The 19,447-nt window shown below is 40.6% G+C and overlaps 1 protein-coding gene across 2 annotated transcripts in view; it reads right to left on the reverse strand.

The window, feature by feature from the left end:
• PANK4 (pantothenate kinase 4 (inactive)) overlaps positions 1 to 19,012 on the reverse strand; it is a 26,263-nt gene extending 7,251 nt beyond the window's left edge. The window contains exons 1-13 of one of the 2 annotated variants that reach the window (XM_054849650.1): positions 18,853 to 19,012; positions 15,442 to 15,524; positions 14,408 to 14,616; positions 12,082 to 12,265; positions 11,447 to 11,539; positions 9,788 to 9,941; positions 8,820 to 9,001; positions 7,207 to 7,288; positions 6,001 to 6,101; positions 3,929 to 4,084; positions 2,857 to 2,969; positions 2,566 to 2,653; positions 509 to 660 (exon numbers count right to left, since the gene is read on the reverse strand). In XM_054849650.1, coding sequence (XP_054705625.1) covers positions 509 to 660; positions 2,566 to 2,653; positions 2,857 to 2,969; positions 3,929 to 4,084; positions 6,001 to 6,101; positions 7,207 to 7,288; positions 8,820 to 9,001; positions 9,788 to 9,941; positions 11,447 to 11,539; positions 12,082 to 12,265; positions 14,408 to 14,616; positions 15,442 to 15,524; positions 18,853 to 19,012 — 1,757 coding nt within the window. The remainder of the gene's footprint in view (positions 1 to 508; positions 661 to 2,565; positions 2,654 to 2,856; positions 2,970 to 3,928; positions 4,085 to 6,000; positions 6,102 to 7,206; positions 7,289 to 8,819; positions 9,002 to 9,787; positions 9,942 to 11,446; positions 11,540 to 12,081; positions 12,266 to 14,407; positions 14,617 to 15,441; positions 15,525 to 18,852) is intronic. The other variant, XM_054849651.1, reaches the window with a different exon arrangement.
• Positions 19,013 to 19,447: the final 435 nt, after the last annotated feature.

Raw genomic sequence — 19,447 nt, forward strand, 5'->3', positions numbered from 1 at the left:
GACCGTTGGCGTTAGTATCCTTTAATGACTTCAAGGCTGCTGACAGCATGCTAGAAAAAAAGTTCTCCAAATGGTAATAGAAATGTATGTTGATCAAAAATAATTGGTATCTAGTCAGAGGCTACTCAGCCTAACTTACAGCCCACTGAATATGTACTGTGATATCAGGACAGCTGGAGGTTGCAGAAAAATAGCATATTTTCTATTCTAACATAGTACAACGCATACCTAAAAGCAGTGCTAGAAACAATGCTACAAGGAAAACAGCCAGACTAGACTATTAAATGCTCTATCACTTAATTCAAACATTCTCAGTGACATGTCTGCCAGATTTAAAGGGTGGAAATGTAAACTTTCCTGCACCACAACAATGCTTGTAAATTAAAACCAACATTTAACTAAGGTGAAATACAAACTACAGTTAGATTGGTACATTTTAAAAAAACAAAACAAAATAATCGGATATTCTGTATCTTAAAAGGGTGCTTTTAAAATATTTAACACCTACTCTGAGACTGCTTTTGCTCCCCAGTCAAAGACATTCCCCGCAAGAAGTCCTTTCACCAGAGCAAACTGCCTCTCCTCCCAGCCTAATGAATCCAAAGATTCGATTACGCTTTGAAAACATTTTAAGGCTATGCCATTTTCTTTCTGCTTTACCTGTAAGAAAGACACGAAACATTGAATTTATAGACAAAAATTTCTTACCCATCATTGGTTGTCTCAGTCCCAAGACCACGTTCAAGCTTTGTCCTCTACGTTCATGGCCTCTAATGGACCAACAAGTTACTGTTATCAGCATGCTTAGTATCAACAAGAAAAAAGTTTCCTGGGATTCTAATAAAAAGCTTCATTAGTACTAGGATATGATCTGTAGCCAAAAAATTAATTTTCTTAATTATGTTATAGGTGCAATAGATCTTGAGCAGATTGAGGAACGGGAGAGCGAACACAAAAAACCCCACCCTTTTAGTAGTAACGTGATCCAGCAAACCCAGGTAATTACCATGAGAAGGCTTACCGCTAGCAATTCTACAAAAACTGGAGAAGATTTTTTTATTTTTGATTTTTGCATCGAGAGTTTCATCATCCCAGATGCTTAGAAGCTCTTGAATTTTTTTTCTCTGCTTCTATCTCCAGTGAGATCACTGTTAGATAGCTAGTTATCTTAAAAAATTTGAGTGATACTGGATGCCATCTCTACATCAAGATCTTTTCTTGGCAATATCTTGTCTGAATTACCAAAAAGCAAACATAAGCCAAAGCCATCTCAGCTCTTTCTTAGAGTGGATGCAAGATCTGACAATACAGCTAGGGAGAACTTTCTATGTATTTTGTAGAAATTTATCAGTCAGAAAAAAAGTCTCTAACCAGACACTGGTGCTATTGTTATTTATACATCCACACAGATAAGTGGTGAGGATCAGACCTACAGAAAGTTATTTTTGAGCAATATTGACTTCACATGTCCTCTCCCCCAACCATGTTATGCCACAGAATAAAATACAAAGAGAAAACAGCTGCACAATGGCAACAAATATTAAGAGCTAGAGGTTATGCATTTGTATACATTCCAACCCAGCTCTGCTGAGTATCTCAAAAATTACAAAAGTAATCAGGAATCCTTCTACAGCACAGCAGGAAATTAATCCAGAGACAGTATGTAAGAAAGCAGCACAGTTTGGTTTAAGGACAGACTGCCTCAGTAAGTAAGGGAATGTGGGAAGGCTGGGGGTTTTCATGCCTTTTTGGACATCATGAGGTGAGGGAGGATGACTGTTTATGAACACCTCCCCGCTTCTGTTTCCCTCCTTTAGGGGTGTGGGGAAGAGGAAAGAAGAAAACAGACTTGAAGGTAGTTAAAGGAACACAGAAACATCAGTTCATAGCACCGACTTTTGCACGGAGCTGCTGAGATTATTAACTGCTCTACAAGATAACAATGCCAAGTATCCTTTACAAGTGTCTGCGACTTCCATACTTATTGGGAAGTGTATATAGCTACAGATAGCTTTAAATTTGAAAATGGTTTTCACACCATGAAGAGAATTAGGAGAATGGGGAGAAAAAAAAGGAAAATTCCTGAAGTCTGCCAGACTGCAGCAGTAGCCTCAGTAAAATAAACTGTCCTCAAAATTGTAATTCTCAGGTCACTTGTGAGGTACTGCATACTCGGAAACGCAGGCTTTTCCACACAGCTTCCTCAGTTCCAAACTGAAGGAAACACCACCTCACTGAAGGAGCAAGTTACAACAGTATCTGATGACAGATACAGGCACAGGACTGACACCATCAATTCACTTCTCCAAAGTATCAGATAACTGAAGCTGGTAATATTTTGCTTAGCATTATCCTCACCATGAACACGTTAGAGGTCAAAGACTTTATACCCCGTTACCCACTGCTGTTTCTCCTCAGTGACAACCACCGACTGGTTAAAACTGCTGCAAGGTAGCCCATTAGTAATGTCTCCCCTACAAGGCATTACTTATACAAAGTTTCAGAGGATGGAAAAAGTGTCTTGAACTTACATGTTGTCCACCCTGTAAAGCAAGAACAGCTTACCTTTGAATAGGGATCCGGAAAATTGAACTCGTTTAAACAGTGCTCCCTTGTATCCAAAAGACTTCTAACTGTTAAGGTACCATATGCACTTTAAAAAGAGAGAAGGGGGGGGGGGGGGGGGAAGAGATCAACTACTTCAAACAGAAAAAAGGTATATTCTCCTCTGTTTCCTCTACAAGTCATAGCACTTCAGTTAAAAGTCTTTACATGCCACATGTGCTAAATGTTAGCGTTTTTAGTTTGCTCAACAGAAGCACTAAGTGATGAAAAAGGGAAAAGAAAGGCACTTACAAAGGCTGCTGCCTGAGTGTCTGGAGCTTATTCCAGTATTTCTGTCGGAACTTTTCAGCTCTCTCCAGCGCATCAATAGAGTCTGGCTGACTGGCTGCAGCACGCTTTGCCACCTGGTAGAGAAATGAGGCAAGACTGAAGTTACCAAAGGAATTCTTCCTCCATGTAACTGATCTGAAGTTCAGTTTAAAAACTAACCCCTCCATCTGCTACACTGTTCAGTGCTGGCATACTATCTAGTCCCTCCCACACAGTATCTTCCAGCTTTCCTTTACTCCAACCACTAAAGAATAATTTTAAATACCTCCTTTCTTCCCAAAAGATTTAAAGTTTATTCTCAAGACTGTAGTTTCAGAAATTAAACACAAGTTCTAACTGCTTATAGGAGTGGAAAAAATTAACAAACACACACACACACAAAAGGAGAAACGGGCAGAAATGTAACAGTCCACATCAACCCCTTGTGTTTTTTTTTTTTTTTTCTTTACTACAGTAAGGTCAAGTCAATGTGTTGCCTCTGTGTTTTTCCCAGCCCTTTTCCTCCTGACACATACTCATGAGGTTTCTAATTTGGATTTGTATAGTAACTATAATAGCTCTTAAGTACTAGCATGCACTGACTGAAGCAGTGTCACAGTGCAGAAAAAAAACCCCCTCATGTTGGATTAAATCACGCTCTTCAAATGCAAAAGTGGCCGTAAGTCACAAGCACTGCTCTCAAGAACAAGAACAATGCAAGCATCTATGGCTTTTGTCTTTTTGGCCTTTGATTGTATAACCATCCTGCTTGCCAGCGCTGTATAAAGAGATGGTAAGTGCCATTTAAGACAGAGGATGCTTTGAAAACACCTTAAAAAAAAAAAGTGCACCATAGAAGAAGACTACTTCTGCCTTTGAAGGTATCAAGCACTTCCTTAGATGCCTCTGTTAACAGGGGAAAGAGGAACCTTACTTATACACAATACATTTGACACAGCATGTATATTTTGCAGGGTAAATACATTGGTCCATGGAAGATTTATTTTCTGCGTGTTTCCATTGTTCATACATATGACTGTTTTGTGACATTTACCCCATCCAGTGCCTCCTCAAAGCAGGTGAGCCAGTATTTTCTGGCCATGGCATCATCTGTGAGGTCAACAGTGTCTGGAATATAGGTTGATGGGTCTTTCAGCAGTGGTAGGTTAACAAGCGGTCTCTCCAACCTATCCATTTCAAGCATGTCAAACTAGGTGAAAAATGAAAGATTTATTAGAACTTATTCAGAAATTGATCCATAACAAATTAAACTAGTACAAGGGCTACAGAAGGCCATCACAGTTAAGACTGACAAGTTTGCAGACAACTGCGTTAGAGTGCACGTTATCATAAATAATGCACTCTCTTGCATGGATTATTTATCTATGCCCACCCTATAGATGGAGATGTTTCATGTTGAAAACTTACTGTAAGCCCTCTGTTTTACTACTTTCCTTCCCTTCCTCCCCAATACTGTCAAATCTGCTGGGCTATAGGGTTCAAAGACAGGAGCGCAAAGAGCTGAGCACAGGCTTATTTGTAAAGGAATGTTGCTATGCTGCTTTACAACTTCCTTTTACAATCCTGATCAAGTCTCCAAAACTTTTCATTACACCTTATGAAAACATTGCTTGGGATCAAATTTCTAGATCGGATTTCTGAGGATAGAGATTAAATTCATGTGAAATATGTACAGAGCTGTGTAACTATACATAAAGTATGCCTTATTTCTTGCGTCTGAAAAAAAACTGTGCACATTTATCTTTACTTTATACAACTATCTAATCACATTGCATGGCCTAGAAATGTTCAGACTCAGTAAAGATTAAAGCCTGCAATGTAACAAGACTTTGTGTACATACACCACAGTGGTTGCTATAGAATGACTGTCTTCAGTGTTAATGTCACTGCTGAAAAGTGGATATTTCTGAACTATGATTGGTGCAAAAAAATTTCACTTTATGTGAACAAAGTGAGTGCCAAGCAATACAGGAATTCAAAATGGAGAAGCTGTGGACAGTACATTACAGCTGGTTTGAGACTCCTGTACCACTGCCAGCATGAAAAAAATAAATAATCTTTTCACAGATTAAGGGATTGACAAACAACAGGAGATCATTACATCTGTATAAATACTTTTAAAAAATTTGTCATATATTTTATGAGTAAGAAGTTATCACGTTATTTATTTTTTGGTCATACTTGCAATCCACAATTTCATTACAATAACTGCAGTTATGGCAGAGCTTAAAATTAGATATATTTTTTACATATAGGCACAACCAACAAAATCCATCATCTGCAGCTCATAGTGGACTTAAATTAAGGCATCATCTGGGAAACCATTCAATAAGAATTCTGTACCTCAAAAAAGCCAAGCAACCAACAGAAAACAACTAACCAAAACCAATGTCTGCTCCTCCCCCCCCCACCCAATAGCAAGGTTAGGAAACTAATTCCTGAAAACCGGGAGGGGATAAATCAACCATGGAGGAAATTTAAAAAAAAAAACAAACAAAACTTTACAAGAAAAACACTGACATGCAGACCAGTAAAAGACAGTAAACCAAAATGAGCTCCACTATTCTAGCTTCTTTTCAAAAGCACTTCAGCAGATGCAGTATTAGAATATTTTAAGAACCTTAATGTATTTTCTGATTGCTTACTGTATGCCAGTTTCACTGTGAAATCGGAATTACTGTATTGTCAGTGTATTTAAGAGATGACTGGGATCATGCTCTTCTGTCCAATTATATATTTCTCTTCTCATAAGAAGTAAATAAACGCTGCTTAAAGACAGTGGAACATCAGGTTCAAATTCTGAAGCACAATATTTCAGCTATAGCAAAATCCAGCTACTTCAGAGAAAGGGTAAGAGATAAATGTCGTTCCCCCCCCCACTTTGGCAAAGGAGAATAAGACAGCAGCCACAATCTGGTTTTATGAGACATTACATCAAACCATCACACAAGACAACATCGCACATGACACAAGACACCATATTAGTCATTCCTTTTGGTAAGCAGGAGTCTCAGGGCCCAAGCAACTAGCTTGAGAATAATCATCTATTTTCAAATCACCATTACTAAGAGAAGACACTTAGTTCTAGAAAAGACAACCACATACTGTACCACTCCTTGTTCTCTGCATAGGGTAAACGTCAGGTGATGTGCTCATAAGACCAGAACTCCCAGCATAATTTTCTCCCCAACTATACTGATTTGGATCTAGAAAAGAGAAAGACAGAGACACACATAATCTGAAAATACTCCCATGAGGGAGTCTAGACTTAGCATCTTTTCAGAGAAGTTGCTTCACTACAAAAGCCATCTTCCCTTGTCTTTATAAGTAAATATAATTTTTCCCTCTATCCCCCACAAGAAATGTTTCAACCACTAAGTGAATTACCTAGGTCTGAAGAGCTTCAACCTGAATGAGGTATAAGACAAAGTTATAAAAATCATTCTTTTTTAACCCCCCTTCCTTGTCATTAAGGTCTATAACCAGCATGCCTTCAAAGTACTATCACTGATCATAGAGACCATTTCTTACTTGTAAATTTAGATCCATTATTAACGAAATATAATTACAAAACACTCGAAGCACAATGTAAGTTTCATATAAACACTAAAGTTACTTCTAGAATATTTTTTTTCATTTGAGATAAAGTTCAGATGTACAGTACACGCTGCAGAAGCAACATCTTTAATTCCTCAGTAGCTGGTTCCTTGCCTATATCTATAAAATGGGTATAAAAAGAATTCCACATCCATTATTCTGAGGTGTATTTGATATTTACTAAGTACCATTAACAACCTCACTATCTGTTCCACTATAACTAATATACTGGCTTGCTAGTACATCAACAAGAAAAAAAAGAAAATAAACATGGCAGAATTCAACCAAAGCACCCTATACCCAAAGAATGCTGGACAGAAGTGGCTCATCCTTCATAAAAGTCTGCGAGGCTTTTCACTCTCAAACACACACAGTTTTGAGATGCTGGTATTCTTCAGAAGCTGGCATCTTAAAGAGGGGGAAAGTTAGTAACCACATTTCCCCAGTTTGATTTAGTTATGACTGTTCTTTGCAGAAATGCAGAAAAGAGAAGAGCCAAATCCTGCTGGCTTCTCAAGGGTGAGCAGGAGAAACAGTGAAAAATTAAGATGTCCCTGCCAGAATACATAAAACCAAAGACCAGCATCTGTGTTTATTAGTGCCAAATGTATTTATTTAGGCAACAACTTACATGCAGCCTCTTAAGAGAAACTTGGACATTACACTGACATTTCAGAACACAGCATATACAGAACATAGCAGTGCTGTACTTACTGTCTTGTTCAGCTCCTTTTAAAAATGCCCCAATGGCTCCCAGGTAGCCTTCATGTCTCAGGAACAATGCCTGAACCTCTCCCTGCCACAATATGAAACATTGCAATTGGATGGTCCCTGATGGCTAATATGTACTTCTTTGTCACTAGTTTTACACTTAAATTTAATAAAAACAACTAGAAGATGGTAATATTAATTTGTGCTACATTCTAACACATTCAGTAATTTAATAGTGCTTCTGAAACACAGCTTCAGGAGGAACTGCTTACATATATCAATCCACATTATTGAACAGCTGGGGAAAAAAAATACATGCAGAACTGGAGTGTATCCTAACCCTGCACAACCACAGAAGCAGAGGGAAGCCAGTGCCTTCACTAGAAAAGACCACTGCATCGTGCCATGAGTATTCAACTCCTCTTGCTTGAACAAGCTGGAAATAGAAGGTCACCTGGTCTCTAGGTCATCAACATAAGCGTGTGCCACCGTGCACCCAACACATTCGAGACATTGCTCATTATCTTTATTTCATTACACTGCTATTCAACATTCACCAATATACAGACACTCTGTATATTATCCATAGGCAAGCATTTCCCCCATCAAATTAGTTAGTTTAACTGCTAATATAATACACGAATGCTAGGGAGAATAAGAATACCCTCCATCCTAGCAGCAGGGTCCCTTAGCTTTCCTAGGCAAGGCTGGGCAAGACACTGCCTCCTCTACAGGAAAACCAGCTATGGCTGCAGCAGCGGCTATAAGAACAGTTAACACTGAGGTAAGCTATAGTAAAAGATCAGCTACAATTCATGGTGAGATTTGGATTTGAATCACTGATAAAGCTATTCTTACAGGCATCTAAAGCTGCAGTTTTGCAATAGTTTTCTTGAAACCCAACAAAGTTTTACAGAAAGGGACTGCAATGGTGAAATAAAGGGGGGGGGGAAGCAGCATACAGGAGTTTCTTGCCTGAAGCACTGAGATAAGGAGAAAAAATTGTGTAATCTAATCTATAAAATTGCAAAAGCGCAGGAACTAATCTACCTGTAACAAACATTAAGTGAGCTTTTGGACTTGACTGTTTTTCTAGTGAAAAATCTTCAGTATTTTCCACAGCTTCAAAACCTGCAAACAACTACAGCTTGGTTGTTTTTTGGTTTTGTTGGGGTTTTTTTTGAACAACAAACAAACAACAGCAAACCCACACTAACTGCTATCTCAGCAGAACAATCCCACATTGCATAGCCTAGGGGGTGAAAAGAAATAGATCCAAGTCAGCAAGAGGAATTGAATAACAATGGTAGCTATCTAAGAAAATAGTGAAAACGCATTACTTGGCAGCTACAAGACAGACTGTCAATCAAAAAATAATAATAAAGAGAGAGAGGGAGGGAGATAGAGAGAAAGAGGCCAGACAGAACTCCCAGACAATTAACACTGATTTTACCCCTCCCACAACAGATCTTTCTAGCCCTGCCTTACCTACCTAAACAGCAGCCCTCTAAGCTTATTTGCTTATGTGCAAATTCATTTATTAAAGTCTCCCAACAACCTAGAAAGATAACTAAACACGTGACTGTGCTATTAGGAAAAATCTCTGTTTTCATTACCTTGGAAAAGAAGTTGATACTGTAGGTTATTGTGCGCATGGTAACAGGGTGACCCCGAATAAAGAATCCTCCAAAATATATTTTATCTAAGTTATGGAGTTTGGCATAGAGGCAGGCGAGTTGACCAATGTCATTGCTGATCATGTGTAGTAAACTTTTTGCCATATCTTCTTTGGAAAATTCTTAAAGGAAAGAAATAGTAAACCAAATTAAACATAGCTGACGAATGCTCAAATGGCTGTACTTGTCTAATAGATAGGCTACAGCTGGAGGAAAAGGAAAAACAAAAAAGGAGTTTGACCAGTCTCTTTATGTGTGTAGAGGAAAGGTGTTCCTTCCCCGCCCCCACAAAAAATCTTTTATTAAAAAAGTACTTCAAACAATAAGGAGTGTGTATTTGAAGATACCAAGACAAAAACACTAAGCCTCTCTGAAATATTGCTTGAAAGAAACCTGCTTAAAAGGCCAACAGCAAATGGCAAGAACTCCATTTCTTTTCTCTAGGAACCACGGATGATGGTTCATCCATCCATCTTGACTTGAGATGCACCGCAAGCATTTTATTATAATGCTGCAAATAAAACTGCAAATTATAGTAAATCACTGCCATAGGTCCTTTTCTGGATCAAGAAAGCCAGATATATTTCCCACAGGAATGAATTAACATTGGGATAACTAGACAGCTATTTTTGTTATTTGCCTAGACTTATGCAATGCCAAACTGAAAATCTGAATATATGCTTGTAAGGCAGTGCTATATTGTATTTTTAATCAATAAAATATTGTGCAGGCATAACACAGGGAAATGGACAAGGCAAGATGTGTTTATGCTGACGAAGCTGGCAACTATTTTTCCATCCATTGAGGTGTTCACAGGAAGCTAGTACAAGCAGCAAATCCATGCTGATACGCTATACAGTTAATACTTTAGATTGCCTATCTTGGGTAGATCTTTTATATGCCAATACCTTTATCTGCTGTAGTAGATTTCCCGAAGCTGCTAGCAATCAAATTTCCACTTAGCCCCAGGGTCTGGTAGGCGCCTCCATACACATCTTTCACCAGCATGTCTACATTTGTGTGCTGTCCCTTTGAAGCAAGTTGCAGCAATTCATCAAATTTCTGAGGATGAGAAGCAGAGTTACTCTAGCTTTCCTGGACCTGGAGCCAGAGAACCTTGCCCAAAGTTCTGCAGCATCTCTACTGACCAAAACCCAGGCTTTTGGCTTGTCTTAGAATCAACCCTGCCAGCAAAAGATACATTATTTCTAATTACAAGGACTTATCCAGAGTCCCTATCTTGTCAGACAGACTGATCTGAAGTGGAGCTCCTTTAATGATGAAAAGCACAACCCTCCTCTTCAGTTATCTGCAAATGATTCATTGAATTTCCCCTGAAAACTAGAAATGGATCAGCACATAGAAAATAGGCAGAAGCTTCATGCATCTCTTATCTTGGAATGAAGTCAGAAACAGAGTAACTACGAGCAAACAGAATTATGTCTTCTTGAAGCATAAGAAAAAAAAAAGTTTAAAACCCAAAAGACTAGGTCTGCCTTTACTGCTGCAGAAATGCATGAATGTCCTTGAAATTAAACTTGCACGTAATCTGCATTATCCCAATGCTTAATTTGTAAGTCTGTTAACCCTAATTTCTTGTTCTATAAAAATCAAAGAGAATTAAGAGCAGACATTGCCATGTTCTAAGATTTCTTTTTTAAAAGCATCAAACAAAATATTGCGAGTATGGGTCTTCCCTTTGACATTTTCTTATTTGGTGCGTATGTAACTCTAGCTTTTTCTACACTGCTGACATTTAGGGACACCTATTTAAGCCACATAGATCTCTGAGACAGGAAAAACCAACATGACTTAAGAGCTGAGTTAGGCAAAGCAGTACTAAATCAGGCCTTATTCTGGCAGATCACCAACCTGGGATTTAAGTGACAAACCCCTGAAACTGTAATGTGTAACAAAAAGTTAGAATTCTTCCTCTCTACTCGTAGACATTTTGCAGTAATTGGGCGCTCTCTGCTTTGCTTCTGCAGATAATATTGCACGAACTAGGCAGAAATTTCATGTTGGAATAGAGTACAGAAAGTTAACAGGCCGCTTTGAGGAAGCTATTCTCTGCACCATAGGCATTATTTGTCCTTGCTGACAAACTCCTTGAGTCCCAAGTAGGATTACTATTCTGCCATCGATGAGCATCTTACCATTTTTATCCCTATATTCCACCAGTATCTTTTTGCATTTAAAGCTTCCTTTAATGCATCAGAAGCGTCAAAAAATATGACCACAGATCAAGACCTCAGCCTTGTTCTCTAACAGTCTAGGACCACAAGCACCTAATGGAGAGATTTAAAATTGTCTTGAGCATTGCAGGACTGCCTGTTCTGTTTCTGCACACAGGCAGCAATTCTTTGAATAAAAGGTAAACAACCCAAAAGACAGATGTAATTTTTTTCATCTTCTAGTACACTAATGTTGGACTTCTGGTTTCCCATACAAACATTACTTAAAATAATTATTTCTCCCTATTCAAAGAGTTCGGCATTACAACATTTCAAGCTTCCTCTCAGCATCTCATTTAATCCCCACTCCCCTTAAAACTGACACTTTGATACCTTTGTTTTTGTGAGCAGTGCTCCAAGACCCCAGAAGGTTCCACCTCCAATTGAGCTGCCTCCAATCCATTCAAATTTGTCTTCTGTTTCTACCTGTCAGTAAAACAAGGCAGATTTGTCTAGAAAGTCCTATTATGACTATAAACTCACAGTAAGATATGAGAGCAAGTGGGGTTTTTTGAACAGTGGAATCCGTGGAGGTAGAACTATTTAACTGTGCAAATATCAGGTGAGAAGTTCTCCAGAGGTACATGTTCCACACACTTATACCACAAGCAGTTTCTGATATCTTTGTATTTAATTTTTAGCCAATAATCCTAAATATAGACATTAAATTTGGTCCCCCAACAGTGCAAATATTAAAAAAAAAATCACTCTGATCTGACAGCCTTTGTCCTCATCAGTTAATATAACAACTTATCTAAACACCAAATTAAATGTGAAGAAAAAAAAAAGGTAGTGAATGAAAAAGCATTCACAAGTCCAGAAGAAACAGAAATAAAAAGAAAATGAATCATTATTTTCTTTCTAAACTTTTTATTACCCAAGAAGAAACAACTACAAATCTAAAACAATCTGATGTTTCAGATCACCTTTATCAAATTCCACAATAAAACATTTTTGCAACTACTCACCTTCACTATAGAAACCCCCGAGCCAATATTCACCAGTAAGTAAGGGAAAATATTTGGATGGTTCGTCTGAAATCGGAACTCTGTATCTGAATCTTTCTGGTATGCAAACACTTCATGGGGTATGTTCCTTAGCACGAAGTTGCATCCTTTAATTAGGCAAGTCATTACATCTTCTTTATCTACTCTGAGGTGAAGGGGAAGGAAAAAAAAGCCTTACATAAATTTCACAGTCCTATTGATAAGCAAGTATGCTTTTAGAACAGCAGTTTTCAAAGACTTTACAAACAGGAGATAGTAACCCACACTACATGGCAAAAGTCCAGATCTCTTAGAACATGAAATCTACATCTGCATAGGTTCTGATGTTCATCTTCCATGCCAGAACACACAGTCTGAAGTTAGACTGTAGTTACACAGTAACTTTAATCTTACATTGATCATGCTGTCATTAAAAATAATCCTGCTCCCCGCTTGCTTGTTTACAGTGCCTCTTTAGTGCCCTGGTGCTAGCACAAGTATTTGTGTACCTGTGCAATAAAGCAGGTCAGGAAACTTACCTGCAAATTAACCTCACAAAACAATTTCCTGACATGGGATAATTTTCTATTGCTCTTCCCTTTCCTTCTCAATAAAGGAAAAGAGCCCCCCTCAACACTTCAGCACTTACGACAGATTAAAGTGACTGCAAGGAGCCTTCTACTGAGATTACCAAACACAGGAAAAAAAAAAAAAAAAAGACTTCTCAGAAGAATAATAGGATTCACAACAGCGCATATCCTGAGTAGGGAGACAGGGAACATGATAGATAACTTAGATAAGACGAACGATGTAGTTAAGTCAGCTAAGGCTTACTGACTTCTGTATCTTATGTATTGTTACTGATTTATGGTAAATTTCTTAAAGGAAATATGCTAAGTTTCTTACATGAAATATGGTAAGCCTTGTTGAAAACACATAAACAAAGCACAAATACACATCTCAATTAATACCGAATGCTTTATGTTTGTCAGGATGGACAGGGTGCTGCTTTTTGGGCCTGTGGATCAATTAAGGGTGTCATGACCAAATAAAAACCAAAGAAACAAAAACCAGGTGCACCACATGACAAAAGGGAGGAATTGCCTCCTTGGCTTGATTAATTGTTACTTAGTAACAGCCAGTAAGGTACTGGTGTAGGCTGGTTTGAAAAAAAAGTTAACAGAATCCTACCTATCAGAAGAAGAAAGTAATTTGGAAAAATAGTATAAAAGAAGGTGAACAGAGTACCTCAGAAACTGCAGAATATGCTACATAGAATTACAGCATAGGAGTTCCCTTGAAGTTCTCCTCAGTAATATCAGGTACTGGCATAAATTAATGATATTTTTATCTATACTTACAGCAGCTTTTTAGCATGTGGTGTTTGATAAAGATGTTTGAATAGTAAATTTATGAGGCTGTAAATACACAAGACTGCCCTTTAGTCTCCTGCAAGCCTATGCCTTTGCAAGAAGTTTAGGCTATACAGTACGCTGCTATATTGTATTAATTACTCCTGAGCACGCACAGAAAAGATGTTAGAAGCTTTTGGACCTCTGACTTGAGAGCCTAGGCAACCATAGAGACTAGGTATATCCAGGAAAAAAAAAAAAGTATTTGCCAGCAATAGTTTGGCATATAATAATAAAGTCATCTTGTGGATTTTGTCCTTAAGCTGCAAGTAGAAACAGTGATGCACTTGAACAAACCTCAGCACAGTAACTGATCAAAGATTCCCAATTAAAAGTCTTGTTAGTAATGAATTTACTAACTTACTGCTTTATTTCAAATATTATTTCATCTTATATACCATTGTAGGCTTTATGTATTTGGATCTCTGTTCCAGTAGAGTTCAACAGTATGCCCAAAGCATGCTACTGATAGCTAGGATACCATCACTGAAATGCTGCTAGTTTAGAGGTGAAAAGTAAAAACTATTATCATAATAGAGACTAATTTAACTTAAAAATGGAGTAGGTGCAAGTTAGAACCTTTATAGAAAAAAAGATGTGATAATAGCCTGCTTTCTTCTTTTTACTGTCTTTTTCCTGAACCCCGTGTTCCTGGCTATTTGCTCTATTCCTGCACCTCTATGGTGTCACTTAATGACAGAGTTATCTCTCTGCAGCTTACATTCACTAACAAGTCAATTCAGCCTGGTCTGACCAAGATGTACGCACACGTTCTACTGCTTCACTCTTGCAGTGTGGATGGCTTTTGAGGGCAGATGGGCAAAGTGGAAAGTTAACCTACTAAAAACTCTTCAAAGAAGAAATCCATGCCTATAAGTTTAAACAGTTCCACTTACTTCAACCCCAATTTCTTCTCAATAAGATCTTTGAATTTATAGGCACCACCACCTGTAGCTTTGATGACTTTTGTTTCTGTATTGACAAGATGGTCTTTGATGAAATCTAGGCAGGTTTCAATATAAGTGTTTTCAAATTTAATGAAGTGAAGTCGAGCTGTAATTTCCTCCTGAACTGATATTTCATACAAAGGTTCATTTTCTATGTCCTTCAAAAGAGAAAAGAATTTCTTTTAGATCATTCAAAGTCTTTCATTGAGAAACAAGGTTATATGCTAAACTACTGAACATCAATACCTGTGCTTCCTTTGCCCTGAAACTGTGTTAATGCTATTAAAAACATAACATCCCAAGCTACTTTCAAAGAACACAGTTTTAAGCTGAGACTATAATCAATTCTCCCATGCATTGGATCTGCGTGAAATATCTCTGTATGAGAAAAGTTACATTTACATGTGACTATGCAGTTTCTTACAGAAGTACTGTATTTATCTGTCTAGAAAATAACTATTTCAAACGCTGACAATACAAGTACTTCCAAGAAGGCAGGAAATGTAACTGAGTTTGCCTGTGCGTGTGCTGCACAACTCTGAAGCCCAGCAATCAGTCTTTTGGTAAAGAGAACATGTATGATATATCACCACGTGAACTGAGATCTAGAGCTATATTAAGCTTGCAAAGCAAAAGTAATTGCCAAACCCATGCTAATAGCTAATGTCCCCTGGAATACAGCAAAGGCTTATAAACAGCAGCCACATACTCATCTGAGCTGCAGTACAAATGCTTAGGGATGGCTGTAAGTGTCAGTACATACTAGAATGTGTGTTTATCTTAAACGTTACAGTTGTGACAACTCACTTCAGAGTAACAGACATTACTGAAGGTCATATTTAAACTACAAGAAAGTTCTAGATAAAGTTTTATATAGAACAAGTTACTAGATGAGTTTCAGATGAGATTTCTATTCTGAGAAGCCATTCCAGTACTTCACTCTGAATCAATCACATGCAACTGATTAATGATACAATTCTCACCTTTCCAGAATGATCAAAGGACCTTACTCTTGCCACTTTGTGCTGCACAGTTGAATAATAAGCCAACTTGGTTAATGAACCACCTGTTAATAAAAAGATGACAAGTTATGATTAATGCCTTACCTTAGAGCAAACAATATAACTTATGTTTATGTATGCTTTACCTAAGAGTTCTTGGGTTTTAAGATTTCCTCAGCTAAAGCAAGATATAATTAAGCTAAATGCATAATGCAGTGAGCCAAAGAACCCTTGTCTGGAAACTGATTTGGCATCGTTAATTCCAAATGCACTACTTGTGGGGGGGAAAGCTCCACAAGTTGAGCTTATGCCTGACTGATGTGTGGATGACTGAAGATGAGCAGAAATAAGTGGAAGTTCTTAATTGGCTATGCTAGCACATGTATCGCTTATTTATGTTGTTTAAAAACACTTTATAGAAACCCCTAAATCTGCTGGTTTTAAGAGGATTTTATGAGTAGGTTTGCCACAACTGAGTAATGCATGCCATATGCAAAATCAGAAAGTGTTTCATCAGAAATGCTTAAGTAAATACTCTTAACCTGCTTCCAAGGACAAGCTACAAATTCACAGCTGGTTAGGAAATGATTGTTCTGAATAACTATTTTGCAAGACTATTCTTGCCTTTGGCGTAAAGAACACTTACAATGATGTTCCTCAAGCATACCAGTCAGTGATATTACCAACATGCAAGTCCGAGCAGACCAGCCTCATCACCGCCTTCTCTTCAGGCCTTGAATCTGCTTACATCGAGATGCTAAAACTTCCAACTCTTATCTTGAAACAGAACTTAACCACTTACCCTATCTGTGCTGTCTTTGCATCTGACCTGCAAAAGTGAATTTACGAGCTTAGACTGAATAACTTCACTAACTGGTTTTCCTTAGGACAAAACAGTACCTGCTGGTGCTTCTGATACCTCTGGTATCTTAATCAAGTAGCTATTTGAGCCTGAAAGTAGGAGGCTGTCAAAGTCTGCTTATTTTTGTTAAAATGCCTCTTCAACTGCTCCTGAGTATCAGGATCTGATTAAGGTATCTGTTTGCTTCATAAACCTCTAAGCTGCTTTGGCTGTTGGAGAAAAAGCCTTCATTTTAACTTGGCATAACAAGTACCCTGGGCTGCAGACCCTAACCACCCTTATATATGGTCAATTCTAACTTTGCATCCGTGTGCTCAGGATAGGAGCACAAGGCAGTCAGGCTGTCCATGTTTCTCAGTGTTATAGGCCTAACATATACTTGAATTTAAGTCTGCATGCATTACTTGCCTCTTGCCAAGGATTTGGCCTGTTACCCCTTTCAGCAAGTTTACCGTGTGTATCATAGAACATGCTGTGTAAAAGACAGGAAGTAATTATGACCAATTACTGGATTAAAGTTAAAACAGTAAACAAAAACCTGGCAATGTTAGACCATAACATAGTGGCTAGATTCAGTGGTCTTATACTCTGCTGCCTTATAAAGAAATGTAATCAAGAAATGCAGGACGGGCAAGTGAAAAATTACCAGCTAGTGCTTATAGCTTTGCCTTTGTAACAGTACTCTTATCTCTTCTATAGTGCCCAAATAAACAAGAAAACTTTTGCAACCTGTAGGACAGAAATAGGTGGCTTTCTCCAGCAAAACTCAAGTGAGGTCAACTTAGACTGATCCCTGACAGACACTTATAGTAACAAAAGCAATAAAGCTTTCCTGACCTCAGATCTTATTTCAGTGTGTTAGTCCATGCTTTAAAGTTTCTTGTAAACAAAATCTAAACACTGTTCTGCAAGCTCATTGCTTAAAGGTGAGCTTTCCCTTAGTTTGTTGTTTGGGTTTTTTTTAGAAAACTAAACTCAGTAGCTCCATGCAATGAAGAAAAGTTTCCTTCCAAACCTCTAAGCAAAGGAATTGTGAAGCTTGTGTTGGAATGTCATACTGTTTGTACAATACTGATAATAGTGTTTCAGCAATTAATGTCACCAGATAAGTGCTGTGTAAAGCTAAGCTTTATACAGTCTCCTCTTCCTATCCCAGTTTTTAAAGACTTAATTCCATACAGAACACCAGCTGAGACATGTAACTAGGCTTTATAACTAATCCCACAACTCTAATTCCACTCTGACCCACAGAAAGGACCAATTCCAGCTGTTAACAGACATGAAACAAGTAGCTTCTGAAGGAGTTAATAGACTTGTGATATGACTACATCATGTATTATGGTGCATATATTCTTCCCACTACACAGTAAGTCTACACCACCCATAGAAGCATTAACCAGAGGACTAATGGGGGCTTGCAGCACTACCACACAGTACTGTAGCTGAAGAACACTTTCCTTATGGCTTCCCTAGTAAATAGTTCCACTGACCTAGTAACTGCAAACCAGAAGCAAAATGTGTGAACTGGCACTTTTGATTTTGCAGATCTCTCTAGAATGAATGCTAATCCCTGCACATGTGAAACTATTGTTAACAGGCTTAGCTCAGCTGTGTTCCTGCATGGCCCCCACACCAGCACAGTTCCCTGCTGTGATGCTCAGGTGTCACTTTGTGCACCACTCCCTCTGTCCCTTGGTGCAGCCTGTTGTACACCCAGGAGTGTTATGTTCTCAGGCTTATGCACAGGACGTGGGGGTGTTTCTGGGGGTGACTGAGGAAGCAAGTGCAGCGGCCTACTGTTACAGGGCCCTAACCCATGCTAAACCCACTCAGGTCAGCAGCCACCCTGCTTTGCCGGGGCAGGTGGCACAGCAGCTTTCCCCAGCCCTCTCTTCTTCAAGGTCCGTTTCGGGAGCACGGAGGAGCGCACGCAGTGCCCTGCTCGCCGCGGCCAGGTACGAGGGTCGGGTGGGGGGATCCGCAGCGCTGCTCCCCAGTCGGGCCTAGGGCAGCCGGTGCATCGTCCTCTCGCCCGAGGTCGCCGCGCAGCCCCGGGGAGGCGCGGGGGACATGGCCCCAGTTCGCGGGCCCCGTTCCCCTTCGGGCAGCGCAGTCCGCGGCCGCCTCGACCCGCTGGGGCTGCCTCTCCCTTTTCCCCCCTTGGCCGCCAAGGACGGCCCGAGGCTGTCCCTAACCCTGTTCCCTCCGCGGCCCGTTAGCAGCCGCGGACGGCACGCTGGGGCTTGTAGTGCCGTTCCCCGTCTCCGCCTCGCCACGGCCGGGCGGCGGGACTCCCGGTCCCGCCGTGCCCCGCGCCGCCCCCCGGCCGTGTCGCCTGCCGGTAGCTGTAGTGCGGCTCCGGCCCCCCGCGCCGGCCCGGGCGCCTCAGGAGACTGCACTTCCCAGCGTGCCCCGCGCGCAGGCAGCCTGCCCGGCCCCCGCGAGTCCCCTCAGCGGGCGAGAGCCGCCGCCCGTTTCTCGACCGTCCCCCCCCCGCCCTTTCCCCCCCTCCGCCACTCCCGCCCGGTTACCGATGTCTATGGCGAAGCGCTTGGCGTTCTCCAGGTTGCGAAAGATTTCGTCGGGCGGGAGGGTGATGCTCTTGTCCAAACTGCCGTGACCGCCGCTACCTCGCCCGCCCCGCTCCGCCATTTTGAACGCGACCCACTCCCCGCCTGGCCTCATCGGCATGCAAATGTATGCGCATACATCTGCATACTAACAAGGCCGGCGCATAGATTATGCGAATGAGGCGGGTTGCTGGCGGCGGCACGCGCCTGCGGGGAGCGCGCTGGCGTGGGGGAGCGGGGGGGGGAGGGGGAGACGCGGAGGCGCACGCGAGTGTCACAGCAGAGCGCGCCGCGAACGCGAGGGGGGGCTTCGGGGCGGTGGGGCGGCCCGGGGCGGTGGGGCCCGCAGTTCACGGCGGGGAGATGAGCTCCGGAGGGCAGAAAGGGCGCTGGCGGAGTTAGTCGGGAACTGGCAGAGCCTTGCAGAGCCAGGCGCCGGCATCGCGCCCCACCGGGCGCCAAACTCGGTCACCCGTGACGGGCTTTGTCCTTCCCGTGCGACCAGCAAGGGCAGCACGGCTTTTGGGATCTGCGCCTCACGGGCACGCGTGTGCGC

This window comes from Grus americana, chromosome 21, assembly GCF_028858705.1.
Source record: "Grus americana isolate bGruAme1 chromosome 21, bGruAme1.mat, whole genome shotgun sequence".
Taxonomy (NCBI): Eukaryota; Metazoa; Chordata; class Aves; order Gruiformes; family Gruidae; genus Grus; species Grus americana.